The sequence below is a fragment of the Podarcis cretensis genome (genome assembly GCF_951804945.1).
Source record: "Podarcis cretensis genome assembly, chromosome: 3".
NCBI classification, from domain to species: Eukaryota; Metazoa; Chordata; class Lepidosauria; order Squamata; family Lacertidae; genus Podarcis; species Podarcis cretensis.
The window spans coordinates 120,756,801-120,775,975 of record NC_137172.1 but is presented as its reverse complement, the minus strand read 5'-3'; the positions used below and the strand labels follow the sequence as shown (position 1 = coordinate 120,775,975).

Below are 19,175 nucleotides of genomic sequence, written 5' to 3'. Positions count from 1 at the left end.
ACAGACAGACGCAGAAGCCTCAGGCGCCCGGAAGTGGCTCGCTAAGGGGGGGGGGGTGCCTGGCCGCAGCGGCGCCTGCGCGTTGCAGTCGTACGGCGCCTACGCTTCCGTCCGTGGCTCCGCAAGTGGCCGTAGCAGGTACCGTAATGGGCGGACGAGAAGCGCAGGCGGTTTTTCCTCTCCGTCGTCCTGCGCCTCCTCTTCAGCGTCTCCGGCGCAGCTCCCGCTTGAGTCACGGAGAGCCCTCGGGCGTCTGATTCCACAGGTGCCCCGCCCCCCACGCCTGCTTTGGCCCTTGAGGAGAAAAGCGAGCGGGGATAAATCAGGGTGCCCAGCGGCTGGTGGACTACAGTTCCCATCTCTCCCGGTCGCTGGTCTTGCTAGCGAGGGATGATGGGAGTTGTAGTCCCTCCAAGAAAACAGCCGCGGAGCCAAGGTTGGGTTAAATCGTTCAAGCGCGCATGCGCAGACGGGAGGGTGAGGGTCTCTTCTTACCTGACAGGAGGCCCGTTTTGAAATACTTATTTTACGTCGTCCTCTTTTCCTGTACCGACGGAAGCTGAGGCGAGGCGAGAGAACGGTATTCGCGTGGCAGCCAGAGCGTAGCTGTCAACTTTTCCCTTTTCTTGCGAGGGATCCTATTCGGAATAAGGGAATTTCCCTTTTAAAAAAGGGAAACGTTGACAGCTATGAGCCAGAGGGAGGAGGAGGAGGAGGGTGCCTCTGTCCATGCGCAGAGTGCATAAGGGCCGTGATGCGGAATAGGCACGCTTGAGTGTTCCCCTCCGCGCAAAATGGGGAGTCAGGCCCGGGTGAAAGCAACCTCTCAAAACAAAAGCTCCTTCTCTTCTATATAGAGCTTGATGAAAGTCAGATATCTCTGAAATGTTGCTTATAAATTTTTAACAAGTTTGCAAACATATGGCATTAACAAAGACGTTCACTCGTAACATTCAAAGGGAAATTGTAGCTGTTTGGTAACATTACACTGCAGACAAAATCAGGCCAGTCACAGGCACCGACGTCATGTGTTTGATGTTACAGAACAACTCTACCTAGATAGTAAAATATGACTTTGTTTGTTTTTTTAAAAAAATGGCAAGAGGCCCAATTCCCCCCTAGATTATGAGGCACTAGGGCTACAGCCCATTGTACATCTGGCACTGCTCAGAGTTTAAAACTAGCCACTCCAGTGCTTTCTTCCCCAGCAGCTGTGTTCCTGCAGTGGGGATCTAGATCGCCTTCCGTCCCCCTTGAACAAAATGGGTCAATGTACTGCTCTCCCCATACCCCCCCCCCCATATTCCTATTCTGATAGGCTGAAGGGAAAGGTGCTGCCTAGCTGCTTCCCCTCTAACCTACTACAGTGGTACCTCGGGTTATGAACTTAATTCGTTCTGGAGGTCCGTTCTTAACCTGAAACTAATGGGGCCTCCCACTGCTGCCGCACCACCGGAGCACAATTTCTGTTCTCATCCTGAAGCAAAGTTCTTAACCCGAGGTACTATTTCTGGGTTACAGAGTCTGTAACCTGAAGCGTCTGTAACCTGAAGTGTATGTAACCTGAGGTACCACTGTAGTTGATCACTTGCTACAATAATGTCGGCACACAAACTGAACACTCCACGTCGTTCAGCTGGTGGCAGGAAGCAGGCTGTTGTGTGTGCTCTTTTTTTTTTTTTTCCAAAAAATGAAAACTTCAGTGCATAAGAAAACTCTCTGATTAAATTGCCTAAAAGCCTTTGTTGTGCAACAAGGCTAAGGGTGGCTGCAACAAAAGAAACTTCAAAAAATATATATCTGCAAACTTTATCTGTTTTTGATGCGACTGGTACTCACAGTCTCACTATGTCATATTGTACGGTAATATTGTAATATTCAGATCTCAATCCACAGGCTGCAACTTAACAGCTGCCACTTCAGCAAAAAATAATAATGTTACGTGCCAAGAATGGACTTCTGCGCCTCTGGCCCTCCTGTTACAGGAAAGAAGCAGGGCCACACCTCCGTGAGCAGTTTTGGCGCTCGCTCCATGAACAGGTACTCCACCCAGAGTGGGTGGCCATGGCCAAAAAGCAGTTAAAGGGCAAGAATCCAGAGGAGCTGATATGGCACACCCCAGAAGGAATCGCCATCAAACCGTTGTACTCTACTCGGGACACAAAGGACTTTCCTGAGGAACTACCTGGGGTCAAACCCTTCACCCGTGGTCCTTACCCCACCATGTATACCTATAGGCCTTGGACCATCCGCCAGTATGCTGGTTTCAGTACTGTTGAAGAAAGCAATAAATTCTACAAGGACAACATCAGGGGTGAGACACAGGGCTAAGGGAATGAATGGGGTGGGGAAAAATATTGTCTAAGGCAGGCTTCCTCAACCTCGGCCCTCCAGATGTTTTGAGACTACAATTCCCATCATCCCTGACCTAGCTAGCTCCTGCTAGCTAGGGATCATGGGAGTTGTAGGCCAAAAACATCTAGATGGCCGAGGTTGAGGAAGCCTACCTAGTCTAGGGCTGCAGTCCTAACCCCACTAACCTGGGAGTAAGCCCCATTGAATTCAGTAAGACTTACTTCCGAGTAGGCATGGTTAGGATTGCACTGTACTTTTGGGACCAAAGTATTTCATGTATAACTGTGAGAGCAATCCTAGGCATGCATACTTAGAAGGAACCCAGGACACTTCTTCTAAGTAGCTATGGATAGGATTCTGCTGTAAGATTTCATCACTGTGCACCCTTACTTGGGAGTGGGGAGCACTGAGTTTGATGTGCAGGATCAGGCATATAGTTTTAAGGGTAGGTCTGGAAGCAGAATATTTGATCACTTGCAGATTCTTATATTAGCTCTCAGAGGTCAGTTTTTTAGTTAAAAACTACTGCTAACATTTATTGTATGATTCTTGTTCAAATGCTGCCAGAACATGTGCAGCTTGTGATTCAGTCTGACTCTTAATTAAGATGTGTAATATTAGGGGGTTTTATTTTAACTCTTTTGTTATTAATCTTTTTTTTTTTATGGGACTAGCTGGCCAGCAGGGTTTATCCGTTGCTTTTGATCTGGCAACTCACCGCGGATATGATTCAGACAACCCCCGAGTCCGTGGAGATGTTGGAATGGCTGGAGTTGCCATTGATACAGTAGAGGATACCAAGATACTTTTTGATGGAATTCCTTTGGAGAAGATGTCTGTTTCAATGACAATGAACGGGGCAGTAATTCCTGTCCTAGCTACGTTCATCGTAACTGGGGAGGAACAAGGAGTGCCACAATCCAAGCTCACTGGGACAATACAGAATGATATACTGAAAGAATTCATGGTTCGAAATACATATATTTTCCCTCCAGAGCCATCAATGCGGATAATTGCTGACATATTTCAATATACATCAAAGGTATTATTTGCTTTAATATCCATTAATTATCATTACTATGTGTAGCATTCATAGGTTGAGGTCTCTTGTGAAACAAAGCTGTATACTTTTTTATTGCAGCACATGCCCAAATTTAATTCTATTTCCATCAGTGGATACCATATGCAAGAAGCTGGAGCCGATGCGATTTTGGAATTAGCTTACACTATAGCTGATGGCTTAGAGTACTGCAGAACTGGACTCCAGGCTGGTCTCACTATTGATGAATTTGCACCAAGGTACATCAGTAGGTCATCTTTGTCAGGGTGAATCTAGTTTTTAATTTCAAGACGGGGCTCTGGTTCCATTGTATAAAATGGTTTGCTATAGTAAGGGATGTACAAACTTTTTGTTCTTCTTATGTCGGAATCTGGAAGAGATCTTGAAGGAGGGACTGCAGAAGAGGGGGGAAGTTCCGTTGCACAAGTGGAAGCCTGTTGCTTGAAATGGAACAACAGTGTTAGATACAACCCACCATTTCCAACCCCAGGATGAATGTGGCCATCTGGTGGCTTCGTGGGATTGATCTATCAGCCATGACTGTTGGTTGTGATCAGAACTTTCTGTGAATGTACTCTTGAAAACTCAGCTATCCCTTTAGTATTTCAAAGACAGGCTGAAGGACACATCTTTCAATTTTGGGTTCAAGAACATTGATATTTATATGTACTGTATAATCCACAGTGTAATTTGTTCCTTATTCTACTCTGTTAAGACCATTTGTACTCTTATTCTAGGCTGTCTTTCTTCTGGGGAATTGGTATGAACTTCTACATGGAAATAGCCAAGCTAAGAGCCGGGAGGCGGCTTTGGGCTCACTTAATAGAGAAAATGTTTCAGCCCAAGGACACCAAATCACTTCTCCTTCGAGCTCATTGTCAGACTTCTGGGTGGTCACTAACTGAGCAGGTAGGAATCCCATTTTAATTATCTACCCCAAGTGTAGTAAATATAGCGGTGCATGCTCACAGATAATAAAGCAGTAGCCTTTCTAACTCTGGGCGCCTTTGAACAGCTTCTGTTAAAAGGCCAAGAGAGGAAGGAAGGAAGAAGTAGCATTGACTACCTAATGTCATTACTAAATAAGATTTGCTCAACGTTCCTACATCCTGATATTTAATTAAAGTTATTTTAAATGTACATGCAATTTAAATGTATTTAGATGTGTGGTTAACAGTGGTGTACATATAGGAGGAAGTCATATTTAGATGGTCAGCAATTCTGAATACGGCCAAACAGAACAATTTCCGTCTCCAATCTCCACCAATGAAGGGGGTTAAGATAAGGCAAAAGGGACCCTTCGCCATCAGGTAAGGCTTCGTTGCTGTGGCCATCCTCTCTGCCCCAGTGCGGCAGGAATCTACCTCTGGCAGCGGCCTGTGGACAAGCCCCAAAATAGGGCATTTGAGGATAGGGACAGGGCACTGGTAGGTTCGGATCGGCTGGATTCAAGCTTCTGTGAATCCCCTGTGAGGCCCAATTTTGGGGCCTCTAAGCTACAGCAGCAAAAAAAGTAAAGGTAGGGGAGCCCAGTTTTTTTAATTGCTAATCTACTGCACTCTGTATATTGGTGTACTATATTCCTTACAAATGCTCTGGTTTTTCTTCTAGGATCCTTACAATAACATCATCCGCACTACAATTGAGGCAATGGCAGCTGTTTTTGGAGGTACTCAGTCCTTGCATACAAATTCATTTGATGAAGCTTTGGGATTGCCGACGGTGAAAAGTGCTCGAATTGCCCGGAATACCCAGATTATAATACAGGAAGAGTCTGGGATTCCTAAAGTTGCAGATCCATGGGGTGGCTCCTTTCTGATGGAATCTCTCACCAATGATATGTATGAAGCTGCATTAAAGGTCAGTCTTTTGCTTTGAGGAGGGAGGCAGAGAGAAAAAGGAAGCTGGTAATTTTAAGCAGCCTTGCAAATAAGTCTTGGAAACTTATTAACCTGTATATTTGCAGAGCGATCTAAACCCTTGATCCGCTGTGTTTGGGCTTTGGACGAGACAGAAATGTTCCTTTGTCCTGCCCAGCTCGGCTTCTTTCCACCATTGGTGAGGAATGTCTCAGTGCACCTCTGAACAGTGGGCAGGGAGAAGTTACCATCACTGGCTGGCAGAGTTGATCCTTTGCCAACCCTGCTGTTCTCATGTGACTGCAGCAGATCCATTCTGGGCCTGCACCAGCCTGGGTGCTGGCATAGCGAAAGGATATTTCTCTCTCTTTCCCTCCCCCTTTCACAATGACTGGTCAGAGGTTTGGATTGACCTCTTGGGCAATCCAAACTTAGGAAATGCCAAAAATAAGAGAATAGGGACATGGGTGGTGCTATGGGTTAAACCACAGAACCTAGGGCTTGCCGATCAGAAGGTCGGCGGTTCGAATCCCCACTCGTGTTGTTTGGTCTCAGCTCCTGCCCACCTAGCAGTTCGAAAGCACATCAAAGTGCAAGTAGATAAATAGATACCGCTCCGGCGGGAAGATAAACGGCGTTTCCGTGCGCTGCTCTGGTTCGCCAGAAGCGGCTTAGTCATGCTGGCCACATGACCCGGAAGCTGTATGCCGGCTCCCTCGGCCAATAAAGCGAGATGAGCGCCGCAACCCCAGAGTCGTCCGCGACTGAACCTAATGGTCAGGGGTCCCTTTACCTAAAATAAGAGAACTACATGCTTTCCAATTTACATACCGTCCTGATTAGCAGGAACAACATCTTGCTTGACTTAGGTGGGTAAACAAACAACTATTCACAAACCTGGTTTTAAGAAATGCCATTTGGAAGGGTGAGCTCCTGATTGTTCCTTTGCGAGTGGAACTCCCTTCAGTGCTGTACAGTTCCTCAGGAATTTCCCCATGGGAACTACCCAGTGCATCGGGGAGTGGTTTGTTTGTTTGTTTTTGAAGCACCGAAACTGCTTGTAAAAGCAAGAGGGGGAACTCTGTGATCATCAGCTGAAGGGCAGTATACAAATTTAATAATTAATAATAATAAAATAATGCTTTCAATGGAAACTGCTTTGTGTTTCAGGGCACACTCCCAGCACCAGTCAGCTGATTGGACTTGGGAGCATAACTTCAAAGGAGGTAGCTGTAACTGCCCATCAGCTGGGCAGTTTGCAACAATCCCCTTTGGACTTTGACACCAGAGTGTGAGAGTCTTAGGGAGCCAGCACACTGGCTGGATGCAGTTCCCCACCCCTGGTCTTAAATGGTTGCATTTCATCTGTCCCAGTTTTGTAAGTAGTTTCCTTGCAAATAGTGGGGTCAGAGAATGTTGCTTTAATGGTGATTTTAGTGCTAGACAGCCACATACTGAGAGTCATTAACAGTATCCAAATTTTGTTGTCTGGTTAGCTCATTAATGAGATTGAGGAAATGGGTGGGATGGCCAAAGCTGTAGCTGAAGGAATACCCAAACTTCGAATTGAAGAGTGTGCTGCTCGGAGACAAGCCAGGATTGATTCTGGTAAGGAAAATGGACACTATTTAAACACAACATACACTTACGTGACTGCGCAGCCGCAGTCTGCCAGACATATAGACAAGTATCAGTCTTGAACTTGAATACCTTTATTCATATATTAAGACGTAAGTTCCCGTAACTCTTAAAACTCTAGTCCAAAATTAGGGGAATGAAAATGTAGAATCCAAGTTGAATTTCAGCAACACTTGCTAGTAAGATAAGTCTGTCAGTGTATGAAATAAAATCCTACACAGTAGTACAGGGGTACCTCCAGTTATGACCGGGATCAATTCGGGAGGCCTGGCCATATCCCGAAAATTTCGTAACTGGAGGACCACTTCTGTGGACACACGCGGCGGAGGTTACACAACACAAGGTACCACGATAGTTGCATTTGTTTTTTGCCTGTCTGAGCTAGACACCATACGTGAAACAATGGCTGGGTTCCAGTGAACTCTGCAACTAGTGCTGCAAGCCCAGGGGAAATTGTGTTTCTCATGCAGTCACCCATGCTGCATAATGAACCACCTACTAAAGGGGGGGGGGGCTTTCAAAAAGTAGTTTGTATTTTTGAACTGATTTCTATTGCCCTATACAAGTCCTCTGTTTCATAGGGGAATTGTGTATTTTCTGGCTGCTATAAGGGACACGGGTGACGCAGTGGGTTAAACCACAGAGCCTAGCACTTGCCGATCAGAAGGTCAGTGGGTCGAATCCCCGCGACGGGTTGAGCTCCCTTTGTTTGGTCCCTGCTCCTGCCAACCTAGCAGTTCGAAAGCACGTCAAAGTGCTAGTGGATAAATAGATACCACTTCAGCGGGAAGGTAAACAGCGTTTCCGTGCGCTGCTCTGGTTTGCCAGAAGCGGCTTAGTCCTGCTGGCCAAATGACCTGGAAGCTGTACGCTGGCTCCCTCGGCCAGTAAAGCAAGATGAGCGCCGTAACCCCAGAGTCGTCCATGACTGGACTTAATGGTCAGGGGTCCCTTTACCTTTTATATGAGCATCTTGCCTGTGACTTCATATTGCACAGCTATTTCTGTTAATAGCATCCACTGTTTCTTACATTGTTCATGGGTCCCATTGACTTTGGCTTTTCTGTATTTGAGGTTTCCTCTCCTTTGCAATACAGATCGTGACACGTTCACCTGTGTGGAAGCATGCAGTTTTTACGTGCATGCAAGCTGAAAATCTTAGCTACCTAAATTAAAATTTGAATGCCGTTGGTGAAAAAGCTTTCAGGTTGTGTTTTACTTTTTAGAAATCTAACTTCATGTCGCGGCTTGATAGAAACTTGTTTTAAGTTAGCAGTTTCTGAAATTTATTTTAAATCCTTAACATTTGGGAAATACCCAGGTTCTGAAGTAATTGTCGGAGTGAATAAATACCAGTTGGAAAAAGAAGAGACTGTTGAAGTTTTGGCAATTGATAACACTTCAGTCCGTAACAAACAGATTGAAAAACTTAAAAAGGTAAGTGTTAGAGATTTAATAGGTGAAGTAATATTGGCATTATAAATCAGCATATAGTGTTTTTTTATATTTGTGTCAAACCATATTACAGTTAAGAATACTTCTTAATATGCTTAGGATCACTTTGACCGATTGAAATAATATGCATTTTCCATACTGCATGATCGCTCTCTCTCTCTCTCTCAGAGAAAATAGCATTTTAATACTGTTCTCTACTCCCTTCTTTGCTGAAGCCCCTCTCTTGTCCTGTCTGTATCTATGTCTTGTAGCTGGGGAAACCCAGCCAGATGAGTGGGGTATAAATAATATGTGGTTGTTGTTGTTGTTGTGTGTTGATAGCTATTTAAAAAAATTACATACTTTAATTGCTCACAAATGTAGTATAACACTTCAGAAGCTGAACAGTTGACAAAGTCAAAGGTAGTGGTTTATTTCAGTCATAGCTGGAGGTTGTATAGCTAATAATTTATCCTGTTTGGGCTTTTTTACCAGAATAGGCAAATACATTATCAAACTACTATTGTTGATTTTGAACATTCCTGATTTTCATAAACAAAGCTTTGGTGCTTTTCGCTTCTGGACCCTTCATTTTATTTTAAATGTTACCACCTTCCTAAATTGACTGCTAGAATTGTGTTAGAAAACTGTACTAAACCTGTTTAGTTTGCAGGCTGAACTTCATCCTCCCAACACACACACACACATATTGGACAGATGATTAATTAGCATTGATGGTCAGGGTGTAATTTTTAGAAATAAATAATGGCATGTGTGTGCAATGCTTGGGTTTGTTCTTTTTCAGTGATAGTAGATGTCAGCAAAGTTCCCTGATTGAGAACCTCTTAGACGCAAACAAGTGAATCTGTATCTCTGTGAGGGTTTCCTATTTGGGGGCTTCGGAGCGTATCTGTTTGCATTATATCAAAGGCAATGAGTGATATTTCCTTTAAGTTTCAGGAGTGACATTTATGCCAAGATAGATAAACTGTTGGCACCAAGGAGATGTACTGAGATAGGTCTTATTGAAGTTGGTAATCTAATAAATATTGAAGTTGGTAATCTAATAAATATTGATTACATGAGTCCTCTTCAAACTCTTTTTTACAAAACAGTCTTTATTACTTACTTACTCATTTACTTTGATTATTTATATCCCACCCTATAACCAAAGCTCTCTGTGTGGCTTGCAATATAAAAACAGCACAAATTGTATAAAAGGAACAACTTAAGCAGAACCAGGGAGCCCTATAGAATTATGCTGCAAACAGTTCTTGGCTGTTGTAAAGTTTTGCTTTTGTGTCTTTCCTTGAAGGTGAAAGCTTGCAGAGATGAAGTTGTGGCTCAGCGTTGTCTTGCTGCCCTGTCAGAATGCGCCGCCACGGGCCAAGGCAATTTGCTGGGCCTAGCAGTGGAAGCAGCACGTGCAAGGTATTGGGGGAAAATACTGTGCATTTAACCAAAGGGTAGTTCAGAGTATCTCTCCCAGGCTCTGACTAACTCCCTGTGGCCCTGCTCTGGCAGCGCATAAGGAATGTGTGTGACTAGAGGGATGTTTTCAATGGTGGAAAGGCTCAGATTTAAAAGGTATTCAGCTGTCTCTCAGCCTGATTTCCTTCACTGAGGGGCAAAGGGGTGGGGATTATGAAGCTAGATCATCACTCTGAGTTCTTTGCAGGAAAACCAGGAGAAAAAGGCAACAAATTTTTAAATAAATAAAACGCGAATAAATATCTAAGGGAGGAGGGAAGCCAGAAGCAGCCATAACACATAATTTGCTCGTTTATATTCTCAGTGGAGCATTTTCAAGACTGCTGTGGGAAGGATGACTGGGAAGTCAGGGTCCATAAGCCCCATTGTATGGGCTTAACTTTCGGTCCAAGTGAGGTGTCTCCTAGGAACGTTTAACGTAGCTCTACTGCACATTAATACACCATTCTAACTTCCGATAGGGGACGAAGGTGGCGCTGTAGTGTAAACCACAGAGCCTAGGGCTTGCTGATTGGAAGGTCAGCAATTCGAATTCCCGCGACGGGGTGAGCTTCCATTGCTCAGTCCCAGCTCCTGCCAACCTAGCAGTTTGAAAGAACGTCAAAGTGCAAGTAGATAAATAGGTACCACTCCGGCGGGAAGATAAACAGCGTTTCTGTGCGCTGCTCTGGTTCGCCAGAAGAGGCTTAGTCATGCTGGTCACATAACCCAGAAAAACTGCCTGCGGACAAACGCTGGCTCCCTCGGCCAGTAAAGCAAGATGAGCGCCGCAACCCCAGAGTCGTCTGCAACTGGACTTAACTGTCAGGGGTCCCTAACCTTTTTAAACTTCCAATATTGCGGAATTGGGGAAAGTTGAGATTAAGTTTGCTGTGCTTAAATTACTGTAATATGAAACTCTTGTGACAAGTGCCATTAAAATAGGTGCTGAGTTTTTATTTCTTTCTGTTGAGGTGTGTTTACCCAACCTTAATGTTTGGGCTGCATACATTTTTGCAGATGTACAGTTGGTGAAATAACGGATGCAATGAAAAAGGTGTTTGGTGAACACAAAGCCAGTGACCGCATGGTGAGTGGAGCTTACCGTCAGGAGTTTGGGGAGAGTGACGAAATTGCTCAAGGAATCAACAGGTAAGGTGTGCTGTTTCTATGGAATGGATTAAATCAGATGGTGTGCTATCAGGCTTACAAATTTTTGCATGCTACGAATGTGTGTCCCATCTCACTTCCAAAGTTTTAGAGTATTTAAACTATACAGTAGTTTGTATTTCACAGAATTTCTTACACTTCTCAAATTTACTGCACTAATGCTAGTTCCTGTCAGCTGTGCCCCCTTCCCCCCAGAGCAGATTAAGGGGGGCACAAGAGGCAGAGGAGGGAAGCCTATCTCACAGGCAGAAATCCTAGCACTGATGGGAGGTATTCATTTGATACTGCCCTCTGTAATTTCTGCATTTCTTTTATCTTCTCCATTTTTAATTGGGGGATTACATTATTTTATCCCCTTTATAAGCCAACCATTTTTACTTAATAAATGTTCTTCCAAATTTTATAAAGTCAAACAATTACCTTAAAGCTATTACCTCTTTGCATGTGTCTAAAATGGCTTGATTTTGTTTTGTTAATGCTGGGTTTTCAACCTTACTATGCAAGTTATGGTTGTTATTCAGGTTTGTTGTATCCGTTCTGCAAATTCGCTGTATTTATTAATTGGTTATGGGAAGTATTGTAAACTAGACATTTAACAAAATAAACTCATCGCCTTTAATTTAAGGCTGTTGATGATGAGAACCTGATAAAATACCAGGCTGCGTTCAAGGTGTTACCAGTAGTATATAAAGCCCTTAACACCTTGGGACCAGTTCACCTGCAAGGTTGCTTTAACCGATATTTTCCCACTCAGCCACTTCATTCTGCAGAACTGACATGGTTACGGGTACCACATAATACTTGTTAATAATAATATCCTTCAGTGTAGCCACATCTACATTTGAGAACTCCTTTCCTAGTGACATCAGGCAAGCACCTCTGTTACTCTGTTTGGTAAAAACATGCTTGTTTTGAGAGACCTACGCAAGAGAATAGTGATGTGTGTTTTAATCTGTGTTTAGCGTATCACTGATTTTATTTTTTCAATGTTTTGAAAAGGTTGTTTTTAGTTCTTTTTACTGCTAATTTTATTGCTTTTATGAAATAAATAAAGCAAGCTCAGCATAATTTTGCATCTATTATATTAGGAGTTACTAGAATCTTTTTGTGTTATTTGAATGTATTCCCTGTTTTTCCTGTTGTTCCTGATTTGATTCAATCTCATCATTACCAAAAGGAAGGTAAATGAGAGAGATTATAAAATTTCCATATACACATAAAAGTCCATACTACTAATAGAATTCAAAAGAATATAGATAAATCTTTAAAAATAGAAGACTTTTTGTGGTAGTCACAGCTGTCAAGATACCCTTAAAAATGCAAATTCTAAATTCAGAGTTAACAAGTTTGTGGAACGTGAAGGTCGGAGACCACGTCTTCTTGTTGCAAAAATGGGCCAAGATGGCCATGACAGAGGAGCCAAAGTGATTGCTACGGGATTTGCTGACCTAGGGTTTGATGTGGATATAGGCCCACTCTTCCAGGTATTTAATCTCTTCCATTCAAATTTTTATTCGTTTGTTTGTTTGCTTGCTTGCTTGCTTGCTTGCTTGCTTGCTTCTCCTAGCAGTTAAAATGTCTGAAGCTTAAATAAAGGATAGTTAAAGGTAAAGGGACCCCTGACCATTAGGTCCAGTCACGGACGACACTAGGGTTGCGGCGCTCATCTCGCTTTACTGGCCAAGGGAGCCAACGTTTGTCCGCAGACAGTTTTTCCGGGTCACGTGGCCAGCATGACTAAACCGCTTCTGGCGAAACCAGAACAGTGCACAGAAACGCCATTTACCTTCCTGCCGGAGTGGTACCTATTTATCTACTTGCACTTTGACGTGCTTTTGAACTGCTAGGTGGGCAGGAGCTGAGACCGAGCAACAGGAGCTCACCCTGTTGCAGGGATTTGAAACGCCAACCTTCTGATCGGCAAGCTCTAGGCTCCCAGTAAATCATCTGTAGGAATGGTTTTATTTATTTTTTTGAATATATTTTTGTATACAGCTTTGAGGGCCTCGGGCTTTTAAGCAATTTATTAATTTGTAAAATGTTTTTTAAAAAATACATGCAGCTATTGTTTCAATTTCCTGTTCACACCAAAGGTAACAACCAGAATATGTTGTACTGGGATGATTTTACAGGTTCCCAAGTTGGAAGATGCAGTGGGTTAGGTGGTTATGTTCCTCTCTGTACTCTACTTTCTGGGTACCTCGGGTTAAGTACTTAATTCGTTCCGGAGGTCTGTTCTTAACCTGAAACTGTTCTTAACCTGAAGCACCACTTTAGCTAATGGGGCCTCCCACTGCCGCTGCGTCACCGCCAAGCGATTTCTGTTCTCATCCTGAAGCAAAGTTCTTAACCCAAGGTACTGTTTCTGGGTTAGCGGAGTCTGTAACCTGAAGTGTATGTAACCCGAGGTACCACTGTATTGTCTAACCTCAATGCCAGTAGCAGCCTCAGCAGTGCATGCTGGTGCCTAGTGTTTTCTTGTCGCTCTTCTCTATGAAAAAAGAAGCCTGGGTCTGCATGCAGTGTTAGGTTTTATGCATTCTTCTTTCCCATATTGTTTGACACTTCCTTTGCTTTCTCTTCCTAGACACCCCGTGAAGTGGCCCAGCAGGCGGTAGATGCGGATGTGCATTGCGTGGGGGTGAGCACCTTGGCTGCTGGCCACAAAACTCTTGTTCCTGAACTCCTCAAAGAGCTGCATGCCCTTGGCCGCCCAGACATTCTCGTCATGTGTGGAGGAGTCATCCCTCCCCAGGTACTGCGTACCACCATCACAAGATGGCTTGTTGTGAGATGATTAAATTGTTCCCAGTGAGGTGGGGTCTCCATCTACTTCCTCCTCCTCCTCCTCCAGGCAAATGAACACCATTGAAAGGCTTTTCAAATAACATCTAGCTATTGAAATGTGGAAATCCTTCAGCAAATTTTGGAAAGCATTGTAGTTTACAGGTTTAGGGTCACAGAACAACGCAGTTGAAAAGCAGCCTCCTAAAAGCTTTCTAAAACTGCCAATATAATCAAATAATTTAAAAATCACTTTTTAAAGTTAAAAATATTCATAAACATTTTAAGAAATGAAGAAAAAAGGGACTAGTTTCCTTTACTGACATAGAATATACCGTATTTTTTGCTCTATAAGACTCACTTTTTCCCTCCTAAAAAGTAAGGGGAAATGTGTGTGCGTCTTATGGAGCGAATGCAGGCTGCGCAGCTATCCCAGAAGCCAGAACAGCAAGAGGGATTGCTGCTTTCGCTGCGCAGTGATCCCTCTTGCTGTTCTGGCTTCTGAGATTCAGAATATTTTTTTTCTTGTTTTCCTGCTCCAAAAACTAGGTGCGTCTTGTGGTCTGGTATGTCTTATAGAGCGAAAAATACGGTATATAATTTTTTCTTCTTCCAGAATTTTGTTTTTTCCCAGGGGGTGGTGGGGCGTTATAAACAAAAATAATGTTATACAAATGAGTATAGTGGTACCTCGAGTTACAAACGCTTCAGGTTACAAACTCCGCTAATGTGGAGTTACCTCAAGTTGAGAACTTTGCCCCAGGATGAGAATGGAAATTGTGTGCTGGCACAGCAGCAAGAAGCCCCATTAGCGAAAGCACGCCTCTAGTTAAGGACAGTTTCAGGTTAAGAACGGACCTCCGGAACGAATGAAGTTCGTAACTAGAGGTACACTGTATACTGTACCAAGTTTTCTTATGTCATTTGTATATCACAAAAATAGCATAATAAATGTGGGAAAATATCCAGAACATATGTTTCATTATTAGTGGTCAATGTAGAAGTTCTTGGTTCATGAATTGGTTTAAACAGTTAGGAAGAAGGGAAGAAAGGGCTGGAGGGGAAAATGGAGAGTGGAGTGGGGTAGAATTTGCTTTTCTGCTTCGAATCTCTTGACCTTGGTATATGGTAATTGTTAAACCTGGCAAAAGATTTGTATAGAGCCACAAGTCTCTGGTTGTCTTGGAGCTGAGGTGAAAATGTTCACCACTTTTGATGATTTCATTCTTTATGTTAGATAGGATAACACCTAGAGCAGAGATTGCTTGAACCTGTAGTCACTAGGACTTTGCACACATGGCAGAGTTTGCACAGGTGACAGCATCACTGCTTTTCCCCATAGCTAGCATACAGTCGTACCTCGGCTCCCAAATGGCTTGGGAGTCGAATGTTCTGGCTCCCAAATGATCAAAAACCAGAACGTTCTTTTGGAAGCCGAACATCCGACAGTGCTTCCACTTGGCTGTAGGAGCTTCCTGCAGCCAATCAGAAGCTGCGCATTGGAAGTTGAACGTTTTGGAAGTTGAACAGACTTCTGGAATGGATTCTGTTTGACTTCCGATGTACGACTGTACTAAGTTATTTTCCCTTCTCCATGTGCGCTACCTCCTCACTTGCCATCGCTAAACCCTGCTCTTTTAGCATGTGTTCTGCAGAATTTTACTTTACAAAGTTTGCATGCATGTTTTATGTCTGTTTTTCTCCTGCACAGGATTATGACTTCTTGTATGACTCTGGTGTTTCCAATATATTTGGCCCTGGAACCCGAATCCCAAAGGCAGCTGTCCAAGTTCTTGAAGATATTGAGAAATGCTTGGATAATAGGCAGCAATCTGTGTAAACTTCTGTCTCATTACAAACTTTGTATCTCATGGTGAATCTTATACTTTGTGTTGATGCATTGTGATCTGTTGATAAAAAGAAGGAACTGATGCGAAATCATCTACAATGTCTGGTGTTGCTTTATGCTTTCTAAGAAAGTGGGAAATTATCTGCAGTATTATTACATATGTATGTAAAATCTATCAAAGAATCTAAATGAAATGAGTAAATTTTAAAATTTTGCATATAAGACTTCATTATATCTGAAATACACTTCAGATCTTTGGAAATGCAAATTACAATTTAAAATAAATGTTACTGATAGAGAAAGGTGGTGAAATTTTGTCCTGCTGTTTCATACTGTTTGTTCACATGCCTCTTGCCCTTTCGGTCCAGTCTCGTTGCCCTAGCTTTGTTTGCTTGTCAGATTGACAAATATCCATTTCCTACCCCTGGTAGTTCTGTGACCTCACGAATCCTTTACTGAGATGACATGCACAAAACGAGTAGAGCCACCCTTTTATGAAAAGTCCATTTTTTGTAATGTTCTAGCTCAACAGCCTTAATAGAAGTATTGAATAGGGAGGTGTTAACAGCCCGTTAAGCAAAGGTCTTTTCTTATTCTTTAAGACGCCTGTGCCTCTTGAGACTCCATCATTGACACCTGAGCTCAGCATCCCATACAGTCCAACAAAAGCACAAAATCAAATGCCAAGTTCACTAACATTACAATCTCTTTTAATTGCATAAATATCTCCTCTACCAGCTATCAATATAGCAAATTCTAATTTAATCCATGTGTTCAAAATTCCTTGAGATTCCTCATTTCTTGCTGGCAGGTCTTTTTTAAAAAAACAGAGACCTCAGAATTATCCTGCAAGCAGTTTATTATAAACTTCCTAGGAATTACTGCCCTTGCAGTGTTTCCCTGGGAGATTTCATGATCTGGACTTTGGAGCAACGTTTTCGAATAAGACTTCTGCAGCTGCAGCGGATGGATTTGGAACTTCTCCACTGTCTGTCTTTCTGAATGAAGAAATGTGCGCGTTATCCCTTCCTGACCAAATCACTGACACATGGCAATTGGTGGTATGCTTGGTGCCAAAGTAAACTTTCTGACTATAGCAGCACTGGAGGCACTTAAGTTTTGCTGAAAGTATAGTAAATGAAAAGGGTTGTAGGCTGTTGACGGTTTAGCAAAAAGACATGGCAACATTCACTGGATTCACTGGAGTGAAATATTGACCAGAAGCTGACTGCGGCATATGGTGTCCATGCGCTGAAGAATCCCACACTGATCAGTACAGCCATCTGTCAAAACAACCACTTATAATTAGTTACTGGCTGGCTTTTTATATTTTCTCCTTTTCTATCTGTTATTTCAAATCGGTGAGAGAGAAATGAAGGATTAGTGCTTCAACATTTAAGAGATATTTAAACAATTGGCTCTTGCTTTTATTTTAGGCTGTCCATTCATTTTATCCTAAGACCCAAAAGCAGTATCCTCTGCAGTACAGCAGCCCTCTAGTGGTAAAAAATAACACAAGATCAGGATAAGAAATTAAGAACAGCATCCTTTGTGTTTATCATATGCTTTACATCATAATGGAATGTCACCTGTTTCAAATTATAGTCCTATAGAAGAAAATATGGCAGGACCTCAACATCTCATACAATAGCAATATATATACCACATGGTTCCTCTATGAGCCCATGTATTGCAAGATCTGAGAGTCTTACAGTATACAGGTTCATCATTAAGTTAGTCCCCAGTATGTATGTGGCTGCGAAAACCCAACCAGATGGGTGGGGTATAAATATTTTGAATATTAATATTATTTCACATTAATACAATAAGCTTTCATACCAATGAATCTAACAACTGAAAAACAGAGGAGTTGCTCAATGTCTGCAACTCAAATGGAACACAAACCATACATGAAGGCAAACACACAAATAGCCCAGTCCACAGCATCCATAAGTGCTTTGGCATTTCCCCAATATTTTGACAATAATTTTCAATCTGTAGGGACAGAATCAATGTCTGAGTCAAAGGAACACTGTGTTCCTATTGCTCTTTAAAATACAAAAATACTCTGCTCACAACACCACATACCCACCAATGTCAATTTCCTTTCCAGCTTTGCTGCATTTGAAGTCCTGTTGAAGTTCTGCATCTCATGAGAGGTTTTATGAACCTTCCAGGCTATACCCAAGTAACAGATGGTGATGGTAATTGCTGGCAGAATGGTACAGATCCTACAGATGACTTACTGGGTTATACATTAGGGAGAGCTATCCTAAATAAAACATCTTCAAGAAGACACGTAAACATTATGATGCTAGGCACCTGTCTAATTCCAGCTGGGAACGGATTCCAGAGGGCTGGAGCTACACTACTAAAAGCCAATTTCTAGTACAAACTAAGCACAACTCTGGCTCATGCAGCACTCTCAGCAGCGCCCCATCTGAGAATATAAAGGAGCAAAATATGTGTTATGGCTGCTTCTGGCTTCCCTCCGCCCTTAGATATTTATTCGTGTTTTATTTATAAATTTGTTGTCTTTTTCTCCTGGTTTTCCTGCAAAGAACTCAGAGTGATGATCTAGCTTCATAATCCCCACCCCTTTGCCCCTCAGTGAAGGAAATCAGGCTGAGAGACAGCTGAATGCCTTTTAAATCTGGGCCACCATTGAAACCACCTCTCTAGTCACACACATTCCTTATGCGCTGCCAGAGCAGGGCCACAGGGAGTTAGTCAAAGCCCTGGAGAGATGCTCTGAACCACTCTGTGGTTAAATGCACAGTATTTCCCCCAATACCTGGCACGTGCTGCTTCCACTGCTGGGCTATCAAATGGCCTTGTTCCTGGGGCGGCACCTGCTGAGAGGGCAGCAAGACAACGCTGAGCTACATCTTCATCTCCGCAAGCTTTCACCTTCAAGGAAAGACACAAAAGCCAAGCATTACAACAGCCAAGACCTGTTAACGATTGATAAAGCTGCCCCAATGCCGCCCAGTCTCTTACTCCTCTTCCTCCAGGTCTTCCAGGATGAGCTCTTCTGAAAGGAAAAGAAGAGAAGGCTGCCAGTTAGAGAGGCTTCTTACACACACAGAGAGAGACTTTCTGAACACATCCACAGAAACAGACCTTACCTTCAGGATTGCTTTCTTTCTGATTCGCTTGGGGCGGCAAGGAAGTCGGTGGAGCCTACAGGGAAACAAAGAGCCACATGGGGTGTGATGATCTAAAGCTCAAAATAGCCTCATCCTTTCCTGAGAAATCTTAGGGACTGGAATCAACTACTATATGCTGAAAGGTTTTACCTTTGTGGTCCTTTTGAAAAGGGGTCCACAGGGGGAGGCGGGAGGGCAGGCGGGGGGCGGGGGGGAGGACTCGGGGAGAGGGCACACTTTATTCTTTTTGGCCATCCGCGAAATCACTCTTCGCAGTCTTGAAAGCCTAAAAAGGAAAGAGAAGAATGTGAGAAATGGGGCTCACAGTTAGTCCTCTCCTGATCTACGTCCCCAAACTGGTTTTTGCATTCACGCCTCTAAGCTCCCTATCCCCACAGAATTCAGTT

General features: G+C 43.2%; 1 protein-coding gene and 1 pseudogene across 6 annotated transcripts; one reads left to right on the top strand and one right to left on the bottom strand.

Annotated features, from left to right (window-relative positions):
• Positions 1-19: 19 nt before the first annotated feature.
• Positions 20-15,931, top strand: LOC307212439 (methylmalonyl-CoA mutase, mitochondrial). Of its 5 annotated transcripts, none has more exons than XM_079969818.1 (13): positions 20-138; positions 1,897-2,314; positions 3,030-3,397; positions 3,497-3,654; positions 4,153-4,324; positions 5,027-5,275; positions 6,771-6,882; positions 8,234-8,349; positions 9,662-9,777; positions 10,837-10,968; positions 12,323-12,470; positions 13,574-13,741; positions 15,482-15,931. In XM_079969818.1, the coding sequence occupies exons 2-13, from the start codon at positions 1,936-1,938 to the stop codon at positions 15,608-15,610; spliced, it is 2,247 nt and encodes a 748-aa protein (XP_079825944.1). In that variant the 5' UTR covers positions 20-138; positions 1,897-1,935; the 3' UTR covers positions 15,611-15,931. The 5 variants fall into 5 exon arrangements, with proteins under 5 accessions (XP_079825944.1, XP_079825946.1, XP_079825943.1 ...); XM_079969820.1 differs by having other exon boundaries at positions 46-138; positions 1,883-2,314; XM_079969817.1 differs by lacking the exon at positions 20-138 and adding an exon at positions 150-265.
• Positions 15,932-16,460: 529 nt separating this feature from the next.
• LOC307213499 (red-sensitive opsin-like) lies at positions 16,461-18,728 on the bottom strand (annotated as a pseudogene). Its single transcript, XR_013843988.1, has 5 exons — positions 18,700-18,728; positions 18,620-18,653; positions 18,414-18,529; positions 17,712-17,850; positions 16,461-16,902 (listed from the first exon to the last, which is right to left on the bottom strand). The product of XR_013843988.1 is annotated as a red-sensitive opsin-like (transcript).
• Between the last annotated feature and the right edge of the window lie 447 nt (positions 18,729-19,175).

Bases quoted from the DNA above. Each gene is read 5' to 3' on its own strand.
- LOC307212439 (XM_079969818.1), top strand. From the start codon at position 1,936: ATGTTACGTGCCAAGAATGGACTTCTGCGCCTCTGGCCCTCCTGTTAC. The intron at 3,655-4,152 runs GTACATCAGTAG...CTCTTATTCTAG, and splicing joins ATTGATGAATTTGCACCAAG to GCTGTCTTTCTTCTGGGGAA. The intron at 9,778-10,836 runs GTATTGGGGGAA...ACATTTTTGCAG, and splicing joins GTGGAAGCAGCACGTGCAAG to ATGTACAGTTGGTGAAATAA.